This window comes from Hypoxylon trugodes, assembly GCF_022578975.1.
Source record: "Hypoxylon trugodes strain CBS 135444 unplaced genomic scaffold F4822scaffold_9, whole genome shotgun sequence".
NCBI classification, from domain to species: Eukaryota; Fungi; Ascomycota; class Sordariomycetes; order Xylariales; family Hypoxylaceae; genus Hypoxylon; species Hypoxylon trugodes.
The window spans coordinates 1,669,630-1,691,395 of NW_026250024.1; the positions used below are offsets into that span (position 1 = coordinate 1,669,630).

Below are 21,766 nucleotides of genomic sequence, written 5' to 3' on the forward strand. Positions count from 1 at the left end.
GAAGCTTTGCTTCATATTGAATACCTGGTTCTAATGAGTCCGACGATCGGCGGATCAAAAGGAGGGAACGGGGGTCTTCCGAGCGTATTGCGTTATGCTGACAATTGTAATAATATGGCATGTGCAAGCAATCCAACGCAATGTGTATAGGTATTTGTAGCCCTAAGGCTGCGTAAATGAAAGAAATAATATATTGCCATCACTTCGAAGGGTTGGGATATACGAGCGGTAAATTTACCAGCGAAGGGGATATGGCTTCCTTAGGATTGCATAATCCTTGTTGTAGATCAAGTCCCGGAGGAGTACCCACCCGCTGACAGTTCGCCGGGAACGCCACAGCACCATAATTCTGGGATACTTTGGTGTTATTGGTTGATATTATGATTTGCTCGGGCTCTGGGACGCCCGGTCGAACTCGAGAGGAGGCAGACAAGTGGAAGAGGGTACTTCGGGTAAGGCCCCTTTGTGCGACACCTTGCATGCAAGACACGCCACTTTTTCAAGAAGCCTCGGTCAAGTCCTTGGTCTTTGACCCCTAGCTTTATCTCAATGGCTGGCTGGATGAGTTGGTCCGTATCAAGTGATGAAGAAATGTGACAGGGCTTAATGCTACACTCTCGCTATATAGTTTCTATTGACACATGACACTCTCTTGGTGGAGACCGGGATGCGATAGAACGAGCCTTGTTATCACGCAGCAAAGACACTAATGTATTGTTGGACTCATGAACAGTCATCGCAATGCTTGTCCTCCTAATGCGAGGTTGTGTTATGGAGAGGCTTTACGAAAATACCTAAGACTGCGCCTTCGGGTTAGGCACTGAAAATAGAATAATGAAACATGATTAGATTTCTCAACTGTGAGAAGGAAACTTGGATCCCGGAATCATTAGAATAAGATAGTATGAATGTAACGGTGGGTGGCTGCATGAGAGCGCATGTCAAGCCACCCCTTTTCAAAATTATTCAGAGAAGGCCCCCAAGGTGCAATTTTTCTCTTTCATATACGACACGAATCTGGATTGGCAGCATTTACGTATCTTAATGTCTCAGGTTGAAATTCATGTCGACTAAAAGGGAGGCTAAGACCTAGCCCGACTGGATTAAATCGTTGCGATCGACTAAGACGCAGCTACGAGTCACGACCTTTTCGGTAAAGAGCCAACAAACAATAGTATTATAACGCAATGGCCTAATATAAAAAGATGCCTTAAATACCTAGGCGCACTTTAGAAGCCACGTTCCTTGTATATGTCTAGGTCCCTATCTGTACAGGTACTTATGGGTAGTATGTACCCGGGAACGGCCCTGCGAAAAATGAAGGCGTAGCTAACTTAACCATTCATTCACAGCTACAGATGTACCTAGGTAGCCACAAGAATAAATAAGCACCTAGGTATGCTACTTGTAGGCATCAATACTGCTGTCGAAATAATACCAAATACACTACCAGGTACCCTTTAAATTTGCCTCTTGAAACCTGACCACTAGGATTTCTTGTTAGTAAATTTCCAACGTCGGCCACCGCCGTGCTTGCTACATTTACTCTCTACGTGATCCATCGTAATACTCAGAATAGGTAGTTGGCTCTGGGGCCGTGGCCTTCTAAATCGAATGACTTAGTATTAGGGCTTCGTAGACTTGGGGCACTCGGCTTCGCACGGTGCTATGGCCCTAATGTCTACTTCCATATCCCGACTGAGTATTCGTATGTACAATTGAGTCTGGTTAGCCCAAATAATAAGTGGGAAAACCCAGGACTGTATCCACGGCTACGCATGACGCATGAGTAATAGTTGGCGAGAATTGGTCTTGGGAGGCTCAATAGGCACTGGGTGGTTGGAACTCATCATGGCCCGCCAAGAAACCGCGCGATTGGAGCTGGGTGACTCTAATTCGTGTGACACACATCAGAAACAGCACGAATGAAAAGGCAAGGAAAAGACCTCGATGTCGCTTGTGACACTCTACGTAAGGTTATTTGGCGACCCAACACCTGTACCTAGGTGCCCATCAAGAAACCGACGTCGGAATAACTATGTTTATAGATTCATATTGTAGGTGTCGGAATGGCCATTGGAGTAGTCTTGTACAGAAAATGGAAATATTACCGTCTTTTTCTACATTCTCCCTTATTGGAAGATTCTAATTAAGAAACTAACGGAGGAGGCTAGAAGCAAAGATGAAATATCATCTTAGCAAATACATGTATAAGTAAGAAGATACGTTCATCAGTGAGATGGTAATTTAGGTACATTTCTACTTTATACGTAATATACAGTCACCTACTTGGATACATGTGAGTTGTAATTGTGCGACTGTATTTCCCGAAACGGATGTATACGATACCTAGATACATGCTATGCACCTTTTCGAGTTGGTGGGTACCAATCACTGGCCACCCTGCTTGAAGCTATCTTGGAGGGGATCCCTGGTACGACAAGGGCTATCACTGACCATCGCCGTCGTGATTGGCGGGATCGGCATCATCCCTACATGAAATCTCTCCTGCCCTGTCAAGATTTCTTAGCAAACCACTACGTACCCATCGACCCTGCAGCTAGTGAACAAGGGTGTCTCTTCACCGGTCGTTACAAGCAATACAAGCAAACGTACAGTGCGATTTGAAATTGCTCAGTACTTATAAGGTACTTTCGTCTTTTATTTAACATCTTCTTCCATTACCATAACATATGTTCATACGTCAAATTTATACCAACCGTATGTACACACATACGTATTACCTTCCGAACACCTACATGTTTGCTTTCTTGCCAATTTGAATCTCTTCGCACTCCCCCCGGATTACCTCAATAAGCATAGAAGCTGAACGCTTGCTCGGTGTAATGGCACCCGCGATTCGTGTTTTGAGATATTACTATCCTAGCGCCTACAGCATCCGGTGCCCTCTGAAGAATGATTTGCCTGAGACTGTTTCTTTACCCCGGGAAATCTTATAAGTCAGTCAACCTTGCCCGTTACCATGTGTTACCCCTGTTGATGCGGTTGCTGCTGCTGCTCAGTGACATGCATACTATGTATCAAAAGTGCCGTTGCCACCGGCTTACTTCCTGCATGTAAGAGAACAGCTCTCATGCCTGTTAATCTGAATTACGCCATGTCCGAAGTCTTGAAAATCCTTCCTTTCGGATCTTACCCATCGCCTAAGACGACTAGAACAAGTAAATACCCGGCCGGGTACCTAGGGGATCGGAAAGGAGAAACAGAAACAATACACGCCACATTATCAGCATACACCCCAATGGCGAGGACTTCAAATAGAAGCTAGACTAATAACATGTGCTGCCAAATTTATAGTCTTACCCAGGCACCCCGAACTGCCTGTGAGCAGTCACCTCGCACAAGATCTAGAATCGCTGCGTGGGCACTACCTGTTCAGCTTGCGTGACCCTCTTCCTGCACCTTTTTGTCAAGAACTGAATATTTTAGGCAAAGCATGGCTTTACGCTACTATTCTGTCTGAGCGTGCTCAACGTGGCACCGCTACGCTGTGTAAGTCACAATAGAGGCAATACTGCTGCATCGACATTCTATATTGAGTATATTAAGAACTGCGGCCCGATCCGGATAGAATTAGGGGCTCCATATGTACCTGACAGCCCAACCCGCCGTATTCATCACTTCGGGATGCCGGTTTTTACGGCACGCAGAAAGAAAGCCCCGGAGTCAGCGCTAAGTATCCCATCTGCTAAAAATCGCATATGCTCGGTTCATTTGAAGTGCTGCTTTTCTAATATAGACATTTTCTATAATCCATTTCTAGTATTCATATTAGTAGTGGGGGCTTGTTCAATAGCCCTTAACTGCTCTGGACCTCTAGAAAGGGAAGAAATAAGGGTGCGATTCAATACTATCTGAGAAAGGCTATATCTCATCCGCCTTTGCTTTTCCCAGGTTACCTAGCATTGCCTATCTACGTGGAGTAATTTAAAGTATAAGGGAAAGGTAAAACTACGCTGGCTACCGGTCAGAGGGGTTATTGTCAAGAGTAGGGTTGCACTCCCCAAGTAACTTGATAGGTGGGGGGACAATATGTTGGCCGGATACATGTTATTCATCAAATCGACGGCAGCTCACATCATGTTCAGAGGGGCAAAGGTGGAGGGTCCACTCCTCGCAAACTACTTAGGCGTATTGATAGTTCTGCGCAGGGAAATGTTCTAGTTATTTTTTATGGGTAAAGGGGTTTTGATTTCATCCCTTCGACTTGGCCAACAATTATCGTTCCCGGTCCCAGCCTCAAAATCTCGGGTAATAAGTGGAAATAATTGGTTGATCGCCTTGGGGCGTGCAGAGACGATCGCGAGCTAAAATTCTATTAATGAGTCTCCCTTTCTCTTTGCTATTTCGGTAATAGATCAATCGTTCGGCTCAAGCGTCACATCAAAGCAAATATCATATACCTGACTAGATCAGGGATTTCAATAGATGTAATAATGAGCCTTAGAATTTAATCTGGTTTCAGCTCCACCTTCACGATCTGAATGTGCCGTTCTATTCTAGATCTATCAACCGAGGGAAGAAATTGTTCGGACTGAATTGACAACGCCTTCTAGTCCTCATTTCTCACGTGGCATATAGCTATCAAATTGTGAGGTCTCTAGTTAAAACATGGAAGATCGTGGCTTCAGATGATCTACTGCTACGTCCGTACCTTGCGGATCCAACCCAGTAGGCGTTTTCTAGCTGACCTACCAGAACCATGCAGATAAGCCTTGCCATTTTTAGTCGGATGCTTCCGAGGATACAGTCTGAAGTATGGTTACAGCCATACTCATGGGAAAGACCGCATGCCAGGAATTTAGGGCCGAAAGCTAAACTGACAACATACATATCGGTTCATAATTGTGGCAAGTCACGTATGCAGGTCTAAATCTTGAAGTCTCTATGTTGCCTATCTAGCTGTGCGAAGTGAGACAGGAAGTTTCCATAGGAGGAAAAGTGTATGGGGTTTACAATGACGCCCCTAACTTGTTGGGGTTCGACATTTGCTTAGAAGCGGCCGCGAAATCGATTTGCTCGTATACCGCAAGGATACCTACCCGCCGTAAGTATAACCCTTACCGAATAAAAAAACGACTTATTTTTATAAAAAGAAAAAGAACTGCTAAGACAAATGGAAGCCTTAGTGGAGATACTTAGCAGTTAGACCTTTCTAACTCAAAGTGGCGATGGCTGTCAAAAGTTAACCAAACCGTTGTAGGCTTTCCATGCAGTCTCCCGAGGATTGGACCACAAGTTGGCCAAGTAGGTCCCTTACCAATTACCAGAAGGTGTTTGTGGCGTCTCGTAGAGGTACTGACGGTAGGGTACGTGCAGGAATGATGCATAGAGGAACTCCGTTCCTCGTCAGCCGGCTCCCAGGCTACCGGTGCTCCTATTATTATTGTCTACTTTGTCCTATTTTCTATGACCGCTAAGGACCACTTCGGAAGTAATTCGCGGCAAATACTAACACGAGAGCTATGCGATATTCTCCTAGCCAGAGACTTAGAGTCGCAGAGTTGCAATGCTGGGCTCTCGACTCGTAGGTTGAAGTGATACCGGAATTCTCCTAGGAAGGGGCCAGCCAGTTTAATTTCAGGAATACTAATTTCAGTACCGAGCAGATTAGGAGTCTGTGGCCACGCCCTAGGACTTGTTTGGCTTTAGGCTGGAAGAACTAAAACAATTTGAAGCATAAGCCCTGCAACTCGAACGGCTTCTTGCCTTGATTGTCATGGAGGAAAGATGGAGCTAAGTTGCCCAGGTGCCTTGTGTCTAATTCGGCAGAACATTCACTTGATCTCGCTTGACGCAACTCCACCTTGATGCCAACGCTGATGTGAGGCACAGCCTGTGCTGCCCATCCCCGTAGATACTCGTCTCTAGAATTCTTTGGCTAGGCACATAGGGCTACACCTAGATACCTTGTCCAGCTCATACATCACTGCGCAGCCCGCTGGTCATGTCGATAATATGAAGGAGCGGCACGCCAGCTGTTAACAATAAAAAAGGCCGATTGCGCCTCGAGCTCTCCGCACGATTCACGGATGACCTTAGCAGTTGCTGTCTCAAAAGTTTCCCCCAGCTTGCACCACCCGCACTACCACCATTATCACCTTGTTCAGTCCCAAGTGGGAATCAACAGTAGTATCCACTCAACCTATTTACGAATATTATCAGAAATTCCATCGTCTTGTTCCCGAAGCTTGATCGAAATTTGAGGACCCTGCTACGAGTTCAAAGGCGTTGGCTTCACCCACATACACTACCTTGTGATACTCCCCATCTCTCCTCCCAAGATCCCTCTAGTCTGCGCGGCCTATGCTACCTATCGTACGATCTAAAGTCACCACGCCCGGTTTCTAAACTATTTCAAGAAAGGGGTATATACGAATTACCCTTATAGAGCCCAGCCATTCTCGTGCTGTTTAGCTAGCCTGCCACTTCTCTACACATTATTATCTCACATCACCTAAACGACTTCTCATAATCCAGCCATAAAGGTTGATCATAACAACTCCATTGTCTCCTCTACGGTATCCACGGTACCTACGAGTCGGATACACGAGCCCCATGCCTACCTACGTGGGTAACAAGCGGCAGAACGGGATCTAACCCTATGATAAGCAAGGCTTAATGCGGTCGATAGAATAAGGTAAGCCGTACCATTAACGTTTTTAGAGGCTGATCATGGCGAAGCGTCCTGTGAGATCATCAAAGGGAACTTATACCTGTTTCATTTGGCTGTCATCCCGTACCCTGTTCCAAATTGATACGCATGGCGCGCCATTGACCCAAGATGGCGGTAGGCATATTGGTGTGCATGGTCCTTTAGCCTCCGCCATGTTGGTCAATCAAATTGCGCCAAAAAAAAAGTCTGCAGCGAAGAGAGCAGCAGCGCTGACACGCACTCCTAGGGCCCTCCTCCCTTCGAATTGTTTAGCATATAGAAATTCGCACGTTAGTGCCCCTTTCCGATAGGGACGGTATGTACCTAGTTTTCTTTTTCTTATGTTTCCCACTTTGGTCGGGATATTGTGCAGACGCCACGCACGAGATCGCGATCCCAGACCGTGATGCGCCAAGCAGATTGCGAGGCGAGGGCGCACGCACATATACGGAGACAGACAGCGAGAGAAGCGGAGACTAGGAACGGCGACGGCTTCATCGGCATCGAAGATACATCACAACAGACTGATTCAGCCTGACCCGTTCGGCGAATTCTTTACCTACCTAGGTACTTGGCTTCTGATTCGACATGAACCGACTCGACTTTCAGGCCGGTCCAACTAAGCTCGACTAGACTGACCCGACTGAACCGCAACGCGAATCTTCGCATTGCTGGTTTGGCGAGGTCGCGATTCGAAGGGCCTCGACATCTTGGCTGGCTAACTTGCACAATTTAATCTATTATTGTTTATTCCTTCCGTTTCTCTTCCCCTCGACGATGTTCCTTGGTTGGCCTTGTTTTCCCTTTTCTTCTTCTTAAGAAACAAGAATAAATCATTCTTATTGGGGAATGGGAGCTGACTGATAATTTTAATTTGTCTAGATTTGTTATTCGTTGTATTTCGCTACGGGACGGTGTATGCAGTTGCAGCAGCAGCCGAAGCACCGATCAATCAATTCACCACTTGGCGCCGATGGTTACAGTGGATTATTCAAAGGTCGGTGTACATCCTGGCCCCTGGACTCATTCATATCTGCAAGCAGCAAGCCCACCCTACTTTGCCTACCTTCTGAGATTGACATACATACATCAATCACTTACCTGACCACTGTCTACCATGGTACATTCCTATCGATCGAGACCGGAAAGCGGGTAGTCGATGCGTATACTTGCGATGTAGAATGTGGAGAGAAATACGAAGGAAGAAGAACGGAAAAGAGAAAAAAATAATAATAATAATAATAAGCAGCAAGAAAAAGAAAAAAAAAAAATCGAGAGCCTTATATTAGGTGCAGTACCTACTACCTACCTAGGTACTTATCCTTTTTAGGTAGTGGGTGGGCCTATATGTTAGGTGGCCCAGGTACCTCGCGGGTATCTATGGGAAGTCTCGAGCAACATTTGAACCCTTCACTTGGCATAAAGTTGAGAAGGTTCTGACGGGAAGAGCCTTATTAGTGGATAAAGTACCTACATACCCTACCTGGGATGTACATGTCTAGGCCCTTCAGGCCCCCAGACACACCCCCTGGACTCCCCTACCCTACCCTGCCTACCCTGCCTACCTAAGCTCATTGAGTTTTGTGGAAGCCGTTGCATTCGGTTTTTGTTCCTTTAGGAACCCTGCCAGAAAATAAAAAAATAAAAAAGAAGAATACGGAACTAATTACCGTTTATTGCAATAGCTAATTCGCGATCCGTATCCGCTGCTCTCAGCAGCAACCACAGCATTACCCCCGTCGCCAGTTCCAGTTCCAGTTCCAGCTCTATTACTGTCATCAGCCACTTTTCGGCCGAAGGAGTTACGCCTCTCTGCTGACAGAGAGGCTCCTCGAATGAATCAACAACTCAATCCTAAGGTATTTATCATTATAATACTTATAACATTCGTTTTACTCGTTTATTCACCTTCTTTCATTCGTCCCATCAATCTCACTCCATTCATTCATCGATGCACCCTCGTGCCTCCTTATTATTCTGCTCCTCCCAACCTCTTCTTACCCTCGACTCCCACCGAAAAAAATAAAGAGGGAAGAAAAAAAAAGATAGGATTAAAGAATCCGCTTTCGCCGAGCCGGTCTGTGAGAGGACGCCTTTAATTAAGAGAAGCCAATTGGGATAAATGGGCTATGCATTGTTGATGCTCAGGGTGTCGGAGACGAAGGTCCCAAGGCAGCACCAGCATGCTTGCTCGAAGCCTTGAGAGATCCAAGTAAGAAACAGGCCACACACACTTAGGTCAGTTCCAATTTTTTTTTTTTTTCGAAGTTATCGTTTCTCTACACCAGCCCACATACGCGCCCGCGCACACAAACATACACGCGCACGTACCCCTACATACGTATTTTGCATATATTCGCAACCACACATAAACCTACCTACACATACATATATATATATATGCGCACGAACATTATATATATTTTTTCTTCTCTATTTCTCGGCTCCTTTTCAATCCCTGTTTTTGAAGATTGTCCTATTATGTCATCTTTGGGGGTCGGGAGAGGCGAATAAAAAGCAAAGGAAACAAAAGAAGAGAGAAGAAAAGAGAAAGAAAGTACGCACGAAAAAGCCGTGTACTTTCAAAGCCTTTAAATGGTTCCCCCCCGGTGGTTGCTCGACGGCTGCGTATCATGAAAAGCAGTTGTTAGATTGGATGAAAGTTGCATCAGGCATCCCCGGTTTCTCGTGTCGTACAAAGGAAAAAAAACGCCTCCGGATCTCTAGCGTGGTACTACCTACCTAGGTATCTACCTCCCCTAACCTGCCTGTTTTTACTGGCAGCCTTTAGGTACCTAACCTAAACATGCGCATACACTTACATACACACATGCATACCCATACCCATACCCAGTAGGTACCTAACATTAGCACCGATTCTGGATCCCGACTGCCCATTTCCCATTTCCATTGCGCCTACCTCACCTTTCCACACATACGTACATACAGTCATACGTGCAGATGTATCCATGTACATACACAAGTATAAAAGTACATCCGTCTCGAGGTACATGCCCCGGTCCATTTCTACCGTCTATGTACATTTCTCGCACCAAGCCCGATGGTACCACAGTGCAACGCACGGCATTACAAGGTACCTACTTATTGCTGAGATGGAAGCAGCAACCGGAGCAAACACCGTGCCATCCATTTGCACCTTCACTGACGCATCCGCTCCGGTCGACTCGCTAACTAACCTACGCCCCTACTTCCCTACCTACACCACACACAAAAACCCATCTACCCTTCTACCTGACCTAAACCAGACTTAACCAACCTAACCTCCCTCCTACATACACCTATACCTACATAACATAATCCGTCCATGTACCTCAGCGGGCCAGCATACAAGTACCCAAGCCTTCCACTCCCATCCATGGATGTTATAATCTCGCTCTGGCGTTAGCGGATCCTGTACAAGTCAATCTCGTGTGCACTAGCTAATATTCTTGCCGACTCTTTTACAGGGCCTACACTTACAAACCTTTTCGAGCCCTCAATTATCAATTCTCTGCCGGCAATGCCCAAAGCCCGGTAATGACTGCAACTCAACTCACGCAATTCTCACATGTGCCCCTATGGACCTCTTCTATTAATTAGACCCGTGCCATCTCCTATGATATATACCCTGCTGTCGCTGCTTACGTGACTGACAATTCTACTTCTTCTAGCAGGACTTTGAGTCTTCGCCCCCATCCTGTCCTGGGTTGGAATATCTCGACATACCGGTAACAGGTGATATGAGGTTAGTCTCACTTCCCCTCGTGTTTTATTGTTGAAGAATAAAAACAGAAGAAAAACCGAAACAAAAAAAAGGAGCCAAAAAAAGAAAAAGAAAAAGAAAAAGATCCCGTCAAGCCAAAAGCATCATCATCATCATCAACAACAACACCACCACACCATTTTCCCACCACTTCCTTAATTTTTCATTATTATGCATTTATCCTCTTCCGTTACCTATCTACTCCGTCTTCACGCGTTGTCTCAGCAGCCAGCTACACTTAGGCACTTATGAAGAAAGTGTGTGTGTATGTATGCGTGCGTGCGTGTGCGTGTGGTGTATGCCGGTCAGGCTGCCTCGATCGCCCTACTAGCGTATCCCCCCAAAGATAAACCTACCTACCCTATCTACCTTGCAATCTGCACCTACTAGCACCGCCTGTAAATCCGTCTCGCTGTAGGCACGGAGACGAGGTGCATGGGTGGCTGTAGTAGCTACACAAAAGCCTGTGACTCTTCCGCTGTTCGCCGCTATGTGGCGTGGTTTGTAGTTCCCGATCCTCTATCCGCCCCCCCCCTGTGGTACGCAACGTTGTCAGTACCACCTTTTTGGTCGCACTTGGACACTTGGGCATTGTCTTGTATGGAATTGCGATACAAGCCATTTTCGCTAACTTGGCTGGAGCCTCGCACATGAGCTTCTATTTGCCAAAAGAAAAAAAACCCCTGCTGATGTCTTCTCCAGATACAACCAAGATTCTAATCTCTCTTCCTTGACGATAGAAACCCCTCCACAGCCGCCATCTGTACTCGGCGGCTTTTCTGCGCCCCTACTCAATACCTCTACAACGGGGTACTCCCCTGATAGCGGCTCTTTTTATTCCTCAGCCTCACAGATCTTCTCTGGGATCGACGTCAGGCCACCGCGCCTGAACTCTAAGTAAGTCGCACACCGATCCAACCCCTTCCGGGAGGAGGCGTAATAAAAACAAGAATCACAATACCTATCCGCAACCCTTCCCCGTGTCTACGCCCTACTTACGATCGCGGCAGTAGTACCTCGTCCACGGGCATGGCACATGCCAACCGCTCCGCTGCGCTACCAAATCCAGCATACAACGTAAGAGAGCTTTACTCCGGAGCGAGGCCATCCTTTGGAAGAGCAACGGAGCACACCAGATCACCATCTTTTGCAGCACCCCTACGCCGCCATCCCCTTTCGCCAACACCTAGTCCAAGCATCAGTTTCACAAATCCCGTCAGGATGGAAACTCAATACGGCAAGACCGGGGGATCGCATATCCCCCCGCTCATGCCGATGACCACGAACGGCCAGCTCGTCTACAGTGAGTCGGGAACACCCGTTAAAATCGACATCCATGGAACCATCGATAAAGGGTTCTTCTTGTCAGAGGGAGATTGGACATGTTACAGGCGGAACTATTTCTCTTGCATCTGCTCGTATAGCCTTTCCCCATATTTCGCTAATACCACAATGCAATACGCCCCGAATGGCTCTTCAACATCGTACCAAGTATTCGGATTTGCGATGAGCATCTCTGCAGTAGTCTCCGACAGCGATTCTCACACGATCGACTTGGTGCAACATACGCCAAAGAGAGACAAGGGACCGGTACAAAAGCCGGAGAAAGTTAGGCTGACGCCGAAACAGCCACAGCAGGCACCGCATCCGCTGTTATATCCAGATGCTAGCATTTCTGCCGCAACAAGAACTTTGTACCATGGTACCTATGAACCAGGCGCGCAAGGAACATACCCGGTCGAACATACGTTCGAGAGAATACAATTCAAACAGGCGACGGCGAATAACGGCAAGCGGAGAGCAGCTCAGCAATACTACCACCTGGTTGTAGAGCTTTACGTGGATGTGGGAAACCAAGCTTCTGAGCAATTCATGAAGATTGCGCAACGAAAATCTGCCAAGATGATTGTGCGCGGTCGCTCTCCTGGACATTACCAGACGGAGCGACGCGGAAGTACTAGCAGTGGGCCTGGAGGATCTGGTGGAATGGGGGGTTACTCTAGCTCCCAGGTTCTTGGTTCGGATTATGGTGCGGGTGGACCGTCAATGCTTCCGGGCTCCTACTCGAGCAATACATATGACCGATCGTCAGGGCATTATGGCTCAACACGCCACCACGACCTTCCGATGGAGCCAGTAATACCCACTGAAGAAGCAAAAGCGATCGACAATACCAAAGACTATCAGTACTACCCAGCAACTATATACGAAGGTACTGATTCGAGACAGGGTGTTGAGATGTTCTCCCACAGAAGCGAACAAGAGAGCTTGATTCCAGCATCTGCGGCGATGGATTCAACCAGCACTAAGGTAAAGCATGAATACGAGAATTCCCTTCCGAGCCTCTTTTACAACGCCGGAAGTGCGTACTACCCTCGAAGCTGCAGCCGATTTGAGGGAAAGTCGACCTCTGCAGGATACTATCCTACCATGCCGACCATGCTTCCTCAATCGGGGTGAGGCAGGCTACAAACTTACACAGTATATGTACCTATCAGCCGCATATAGGCTTGATTATGTGGCGCACTTGTTCGGTAGTTGGTAGCTACCCGCCAAAACATTACCGTTACCGCATTTAAAATGGTTATTTATTGGAGACGAAAAGCATATTTCTTTTCTTCCGGGTCCGAGTTTTTATGTGCTTCGGTATGGAGACGAAGCAGATGGCGTAAGGCATGGGCGTGGAGAGAGGGGGAGACGGGCTTCGGGGAGAACGAGGCTAGATGAGAAATCTGAGTGGATGCGAGAAATATACGAAGAATGAACTAGGACCTGGCGGTGCAGCCGGATATACTACAAAACATGGGATTTATCTGGTGGGATAACGGAAAGGATACCCTGGTGCGATGCTTTACGGTGTTTTCGAGACGGTTCGAGAAACGAAGGACGAGCGACTTTCATTCATCTGCCTTGAAACTTGACGAAGACCACGCAAAAAAAATCTAACATGGGCGGCGTTGGGAAAGACGGATTTTATATGGGTATCTGCTTTATCTTTCCTCGACTCGGCAACTGCTTTCACTTGTTGCCCGGGTCCTCCTGGTGAGACCGACATATTGTGATTCACCTTCTTCTGTATCGGTGTAGTTGAGGGGACGCTTGGGTGGAATGTGTGTTTATTGAGTCCCGAGAAATGATTTAAGTCTTGAGGAAGGTATAGAGCGAGGGAAAGGATCCAGCTTAGGACCTAAGGCCTAGCAGCTTTCTACTACCTAGGTATGTAGTGGCGGTTCTTACGCGACTGGAGTTGCCTTCCCATAGCTTGACCGAAAGACAAACATAGCTTTCTTTCTATTTCCTTCCTTCTCGGCTAGGTACTATGCCTACTCGTGCGGGTAGAAATATAGATACGATTATGATTATTAAAGCGGGACGAACTGTACGAAATATCTAGGTCATAATTAATAGACGATATACAGTCTAGTTAGGGATAGGAAAATGAAAAATAATTTCTTAGGCCCTGCCTAGGTATGCATCTTGGATAGGTGGTAGCAAATTTGGCTGTGAAGCGGTTAAGGGGCGCGAACCGTAGCCAATGACCACCCCTACGTGGGGATGCAACGGTAAAGAGTTCTTGGCATAGTTAGTGCGCGCGTTGTGCACTAGAGTGTAATGGACTTTCTTTTCCCTTCCCTCTTTCTTCCCCCCAATATTTCTTTTTTCGTGATAATAACAACCAACTCATTAAGTACTTCTTCAGATTCGGGTTTGGGGGGTCGTCTAAATTGGACTTACAAAAGCCTCAAAGCCCCACAACGGGAACTAGGTTGCACTAAAAGTAGGGAATGATAGCAAGAAATAGAGCCTCGGCAGGTTTTCAGCCGGGGTTGAAGCGACGCGGCGACACTCCGTACTATCTGACTAGGTATGTAAGTGTAGACAGGGGGGTTTTCCACTGGAGTCTGGGCGAGCTGGGGGTCCTAGCATCCACATGCGATCAAGTAGATCCTTGGTATCAGTGCTAACCCAACAGTGGAACTTGAATAGATGGGAAACCCCACACTTGAATGATGTTATGTACATACCCACCTGGGCAGCTACTATGTAGCTACACATGTACCTAGTTAGCCCAGCTACCTAGCCTAGCGTCTAGCTGTCTACTATGTAGGTAGCCTAGAGTTTACGCTAGAGTAAGCTAACACCGCAAACTTAAGACTCCAGCAGCTCCAGTAGCTTATCCTGACGGTGTTTGTGATTTGTAAATTTGTTAATCTGTGTACGTAAGCCCGTACCTACCCGCTACATGTATGTATGCAGCGCTTTCCGGCGCATCTATAGGTACATAGTAGCCTAAATGTACCTAGGTACTAACCGTATTTACGGTGAATTTAAATAATAACGGAATTGCCGTTATGTGAAAACGGAGATGTATACCCAAATAGGTAATGAAAATTCTCGTAGCGGTATCGTGCTTTCCCGACTATTAATGAGGCATCCGCTGCCTACTTCCTACTTCCCATTTCCTGCTTCCCTACCGCATCTTAGGCAATTGTATTCTTTTAGACCCATTTCGGGACCGAATGGGTTGGCTTAAATTTTCTTTTCCTTTTTTTTTTTTCTTTTCTGATTCTTTACCGTTGATTCTCCCCCCCTCCCGGCCATTTTGTCAACACCCTTGCTAAATAAATAATTAAGTGGCGTTTTATTTTCTCCCTTTTTTTCTCTGCTTTCTACATAATTAATACATACCTACTTAGATAAATACTTGCTCATGCAGATTCGTGCCCCTCTTTAATAATACATACTCAAGCCGGTCACAACTTTCCAGGCAGCCCAGCTGTCCAGGTTTTTCAGTCGCCGTGGAGCTCCAATGCAACCGCACTAATCGAGTCGAGATGATCCTCACCGGTGAAGTTCAGTAATTCTAACAATTCACAATTTACCTAGATTGACAGCCTTGGTATTCGACGCGACAACACCGGTCAGCTCCTTGCCGTTTCAGCCGTGTCGTTAAGGGTCCAACCGCGTTTCGCCCCTCTCCGTCTCCGTCGGGTCTTTCAACTAAGAAGAATACGGCCGAGAGCAACTGAGCCATAAGCCCTTCCAATACCTCTTGAGCACATTGTGTATACATAGATACATACATACTTCTGAAGTAGGTACATGCCTAGGTACATACGTACATACACACATACATGTACGGACAGTATGGTGTCCTATGCGGGTAAGATGCATTCCCGCAGCCCCTCCTTCGATATGCATCATACGCCTTCGCTTCACAGGTACCTTCATCTACGACACAAAACCTGTATCCGTGCCAATTCATACGGGGTTCAAATAAGCTTTTGTGGAGCTTATACAGATCGCCGTCAGGGAGGGTGTAGAGAAAGAGGAGGAGAAGAGAAGAAGGAACCGTGAGTTATCATCAGTCACAATAGGTTGCAGGCCTCATCCGCAACTCATTTTCGTCGCATACATCATACATCCTACATCCTCTCTACAACCCATACCGTAATCACGGTCGCAAGAGATTAAACGAAAAATTTTAAGCAGGACCCGCCGTCGCGGATCCGGAACCTACCAATGCATGAGTGACAGACCCGCCACAACTTGACGGGATGGCGATATCACCTTGGCGCACGTTGCTAACCAACTCTCGGTTGACATTGGTTGGGTTGGGGGCCGCGTATCCCATCCCCCTTCCCTCCAGAATCCGTCATTGAAAATGTGGTAGTAATGGTGGCAGTAGTGCTTCGAGTTCGCTCCGAGAGCGAACATACCTTGGCGGGTAACTACCAATCGTGGGCTACTACACTCTACTTCGTCGGTATACCCATGTCCTCCCACATCCGAATCGTGAGGTCTAGCCCTGCTAGACTGTGTTGTATCTGCGTTGTATCTGCGTTGTATCGATCTCCGAGTTTCCGCGGCGGGAAATTTTTTCTTTCAAGTGGCAATCCAGCATACCCTCCCGCGATGCTTGAACATGTCTACAGCTGGCCTGCATATCCGGGCTTGGCATCAAATGCGTCTACTCTCACCGGATAGCTTACTATATCTGATACGCTTAGCATATCCAAATTCCCTCAAGCTAAATTATAGCTTCTCCTAACTCCATCCCCCTACGTACCCCTTCATTTCCCCTTACTAGGTATTTCTACCACTGGTTCTAAAAGGCGGGGATCTTTATTTTATCTAAGGTACCTAGGCTAGGTAGGCAGGTATAATTTGCTTTGTCCCGGTCCGGTAAGTACCGAGATCAATCTTACCCACCATACTGAATCCAAATTCGCGTCCCCTCTTCTTCCGAATGGCTTGTTCCTTCAATCAAAAAGGGGGTCTATCGGCCAAGCTGGGCCCAAATGCGTAAGATATTCATACGAAATACATGTCGGGCTCAGGATATCTAAGTACTAAACAAGCCCGAGAAATCTACTAATTATGCCCACATTGTTTTAGACAAAAGAAGAAAAAACCGTCGATACATGGATTAGATCCATCCAAGTTTTCAGCACCCGCCGGCAAGTTAAGTTTGGCCGGCAATCAAAACGACAGACAAGGGCAAGTTGGTAAGCCTATATCTGGGGGCCAAATACCTAGGTATCCCCGCGCTCCCGTGGCTATGAAGCGATTGATTGGGCCATAGGTTATCGACGACTGGTTCGGATCATCCTGCCATTCGCAAACAGCTACTCCTTCAGCAAGCCACGCGATGTTACGGTGGTAGGCGCAGGACCCGTACGTAGTTGTGTAGCAAGTCTGTTGTACGTGAACTCCATTATGTCACTCCATATGTCTACGGTACATACACACACATACAGCCGTAAGCAGCTATGATTTCCCCGAGTACATCTTTTTCGACCTTATGCAGTTATGTACATACGTACATACATACAAACCTACCTACATAATGGATGATGTGTCTGACGTGCATCAACAGCCCTCTGTTACACTACTTCCGTCTTCTGCTCAGCCCTACGCAGTACCTTTGTGCCACTCATATTTACATAGCACATAATTTTACAGCGTCGCGGCTTGATTCCGTATGGACATGGCTGAGTCAGAAAGCGCTACTTGTTTAATATCGACTTAGGCAGTAGAATGCCAAGAACTCACCAAAATGACTCGTCAATTCGATCCGGTCGCCCGTGTTTTTGCGGGATGAAAAGGTTTGCACTGTGTTCGCATTCAAATGACAATATGACAGGTCATTTGCCCCCCTAAAGATACAGCGAAGGGGGGAAAAGAAGTGACTGAATGCGCCAAAACAAGTTTGTCGCACAGAAATGCTGTGCCGCAGATTGTATGATGATGAATAGGCTATGTTTTTTCAATGCGCTCTTCATGCGCAACATTATAGGAGTAACACAAACTACTGCGCCGCGCTTCTCGCGATGCAGATGCGGCAAGTTTGGTCCGCCCCCAATGTGTGTACTACGTTCAGCAAGGCTTGCGAAGCATCATTATGGGAACAAAATGGCCAATAAAAACTCGTCTTGGTACGGCATTCGAGTAGATAAGGTCGCTTAGGTGGAGCAAGGGAATTTCCCCCCCTTCCCTCCTTCTGCTTTAAAACCTGCCAACAATTTGGAAGCGAAATGCCGATCGGTGCGGAATTATTGCCATCCATATTCCGTATTATTAGTTTAATAAGTTAGGAGGTACATTGCAGCAAGCAACCAGTGGGATCCGCTGCAACTGTCGTCAGCTCACTACTTGCCTTAGAGGTATGTACGTTGGCGTTGTAATTTACACACCGCCATCCCCAGCTCTCCGTTACTGGCCAGATGACTTGCTCTCGTTCGCAACGCCGCCTTAACGTTACCTAAGAGCGAGCTTACGTGGTACAGGGTCCCCAGTCAGCAGATCGTGTAACTGGTTAAACGCCCGTGTAACTTGAATTTCTCTTCTCTCTTCTCTCTCTTTCAATCTCTATTCAAGGGCTAACATAAGGGGCCAGAAAGGCGGGAACACAAACCCCAGTAAGCGCGAGGTAACATAGAAGACACCTCGAGGGATTAATTGTGGGTGTTATAGACTACCTGCCGCCAACATTGTGGCTTACGTATGACTAAATCGTATGTCATCGGGGTGCATCGAAACTGTGGAAGTGGGTAGGCTTCTCCTTCATCAAGTCCGAATACGCGAAACGTGTTTCTCTATAGGGTAACCTGCCTAACATATTGCTTGCCTACCTATCTAGCCTACCCACATGCGTAATATTCCATATCCCGACCCGACCAAGACAGTATGTTTGTTGGTGAGGCTTGAGTGAGACGTCACAGGGCGAATGGTCTTGGCTTATTCATGATATTGGCTAGGTTTCTGACACAGTTCCCGTTCACACATTGCCCGCTTCGGCCTTTGAATGATATGATCCATACCTACATACGGATACGTGCCATGGTTTGTTCGGAGCTGGTTCCAACGGTGCTCGGATTTACTTGCTTTTCAATCTAAATCAATCCTAATTACTCACCGAAGGATGGAGAGGCCAGCAAGACACAGTATACCAGTATACATAGTTCGTTTCCTGATTGTCAGGAGATACGCTACTAGGACAAGGGATTAATGCCCGTATGATATAATCAATGGTTTGCTGCGACTTGCGACTTGCTGGCTAGTGCGTGATGCCCATGTAGTATGATGTAGCGCGTACATATGTTGGTTGCTGATACCTACCCGTCCACCGGGCTCTCGGAGTTATCCAACGTGCGTGGTCTTGTGTAACGGCGTCGAGCTTTGCTTTGCGTGGTTATGTGTAACTATGCCCCTGCCGGTTGGGTTCAGAGAAATGGATGTTGTACACGTGCTTGATTTCTGTCATTTCTTTGGGACAGACGTTTGGAAACTTGACAGGCGGGTGTATGTAGGAGTCTGTGTTTTTCGGCGATTAGAACTCGATATCCTCAATCGATCCAGCGTGGGGGTTATGGACAATTGAGAGAGGCTGTGCGAATCGATAAAAACAACTTTTGTTGGTGTATGATGGAAGAATATAGCTCGCAACAGGCCGCATGAGCTCCAACAAAGACCGAATTCATGCTTTAGCGGGATCCTTCCCGTTCTAAAAGGGAGTAGGAGTTCAAAATAACGTAAGTAGATGCCAATTAATTTGCGTAGATAGCATATCGGCAGATGAGGACCCTAGTAGACTGGGATGAACGCTTGCATCGTTCCACTCTCGCAGCTTGCGTCCTGATACGAATCGGTGCGATTCCTTCGCAACTGCCCCCTTATATAGGTGCGTATGTCGATATGGATGCTGCGTGCGTTAGAGGGAGGCACAGTAGGTAAAATGCAATTTCAAGACGCCCAGCTTTAAGAGAGATCCTCAAGTCATTTAAGCTATGTTAGATGCTTATCATCGGTTTGGGTTACATTACCAGTCGCTGCGCCCAGCTAATATGGTAATTATCGCATGTAAGTATCCAGCTACTTAGCATCTATACCCTCCTTATTCCCATGATACGCGGATTAGTAGGCAATCAGGCATGTAAGCCGAGCCCGAAATGCTACGGAGAGAACTCTAATAATCTTGTATCACGCCACCCGCCGCGCGGGGTGGTTCACGAAAGAACAATAGAATGGTACCGACGGGAATAAAGGGTACTCTCAGCCCTACGAGGCTTGGCACAATGAGTATCACGGCCGTTGAAAGGGGAAAACGGCAGTTCGTTTTCTTAGCTTGCATCTGTGCCACGGAGGTCTTTCCATGGAAACGGGTCTGCCTAGCCCGTAGCACAGCGTTAGCTGCCGCTAGGGAGGGAGGAGCCGAACCGCTGTTCGTCGATCCGGCTTCGCAAGTGTAGGTTGATGTCTAAGACGGAACGGATCTGTTGAGTGTGGTTCTGTGTTACCTTTACCCCTGGATAACGGAGGCATGCGCCCGACCCGGCTGTATGGAATCGGGGCTAGGTTTTTACGTTTGACGTCGGAAGGTTGTCGGATGTGATAAATATCGTGAAACGTTATGCTGTGGTATAAAGGGTGGAATTGGGCCGTAATTCTAATTTCATAGCCTGATAGGAGATACTAAAAGAGATAGGTATTGATTATATCAATCAGCCGTGCGTTCACGGATGCTTAGGTATGTCAACTAACTGGACGTCTCGGTCAAAAGAATTGAACGCACTTATGTGGCTTTTTTTTTTTTTCCCTATGCGACTAATCAGTGAATTCAGCGTAGTTGGTATGTAGTTGTTCGGGCCTGTGTATGAGCTCAAGTTGGGGAATTTCCTGTTAATGCCACACCCACTCGAATAAAGTCGGAAGCAGGCAATTCTCGTCGAGAAAGTCATTAGAGAGCCTTGCTGTGGTTATGGTATTGCTTAATGTATAGTGAATGTGAACTGACTAGGACATAAATGGTGGCAATCGGCGAGGGTCTTGTTGTATGGTATGGAGGGTGGGAAGTGCATTAGTTAAGGGTTCATAATGCCGCTTGAGCTGCATACTCTAAGGAGTAGCGGTGGCTGTATAGGGCTCCCTGCGTAGCGTAAAGGCACCAGGTTTCGGTATCTAGCTTCGAGGTAAATGAGTGTTATAGGAATTAACTAGAATGGAGGACCCGTACATGTTAGATGTTAGGGCAGAGATAGATATAAGCTGATTCGTGGGAGCATATCAACGTGATATCTGATAATATTTTAACGGGTAACTCCTATTATGCCTAAGCGTTGAAGCATGGCTAGCTACCTGGGTACTGATCGTACTTCTCGTTCGTTCGTTCGATGTCTTCGTTCAGGGTCGATATTAGGGGAGGGCATTTTGATTCATGTCTTGGGGTGCTGGGACGCCGAGTCTTGAGGCTCGACGAGGCAATATTAATCTAGCGGAGCCAAGTCCTATACGAGAAAGAGCAAAGGCGGATCGATTATGTCGTCGATTTCGACACTAGGGCCACTCAGGAGCCATGACCGCTTTGGATCTTTAATGCTCAGAGGGCGGGTGCTCGCGCATAGGGATGTGCTTGCCTCTTTATGATACCCCCGTAAAAGGCTCCGATTTTTGTGATAGCGTCACTGGCCGAAGTGAGCTCACTGTCGCGCGAGACTTCCGGGACTGCTTTCCTAGACCAAAAGAGAACCTGACTGGCCATGCCAACTTGTTTTGCACCTTTCGTTTTTTTCTAGCAACCCTCCAACTTCGCATTTCGTTCCTTTCTTCGTTTCTCTCGCCCTGCACCATTCCTCAGACCCTACAGCCGGCCTTCTCCAGAGGTTCAGCATACGCTCTGCTCTTCTTTCTACAGGCAATTTTTAGTTGCATATTCATCTTGTGCCTCCCAACAACCTTTGACGGTACCTTCTGGAACCCTTTTTCACCCATTGACAATCCATTGAACATTTTATTTCTTGTGCGTTTGACGCTGTTCTCTAGCCATC

At 47.0% G+C, this 21,766-nt stretch overlaps 1 protein-coding gene across 1 annotated transcript; it reads left to right on the forward strand.

Moving 5' to 3' along the window:
• Window positions 1–10,038: 10,038 nt before the first annotated feature.
• F4822DRAFT_375937 (p53-like transcription factor) lies at window positions 10,039–13,095 on the forward strand. The gene is made up of 3 exons (XM_051456342.1): window positions 10,039–10,421; window positions 11,142–11,336; window positions 11,450–13,095. The coding sequence occupies exons 1-3, from the start codon at window positions 10,417–10,419 to the stop codon at window positions 12,897–12,899; spliced, it is 1,650 nt and encodes a 549-aa protein (XP_051310653.1). The 5' UTR covers window positions 10,039–10,416; the 3' UTR covers window positions 12,900–13,095.
• Window positions 13,096–21,766: the final 8,671 nt, after the last annotated feature.

What these genes read in the sequence shown, in the direction of transcription:
- F4822DRAFT_375937 (XM_051456342.1), top strand. An exon ending in CCACCGCGCCTGAACTCTAA is followed by an intron (nt 11,337 to 11,449) that starts GTAAGTCGCACA and finishes CGATCGCGGCAG; the next exon opens with TAGTACCTCGTCCACGGGCA.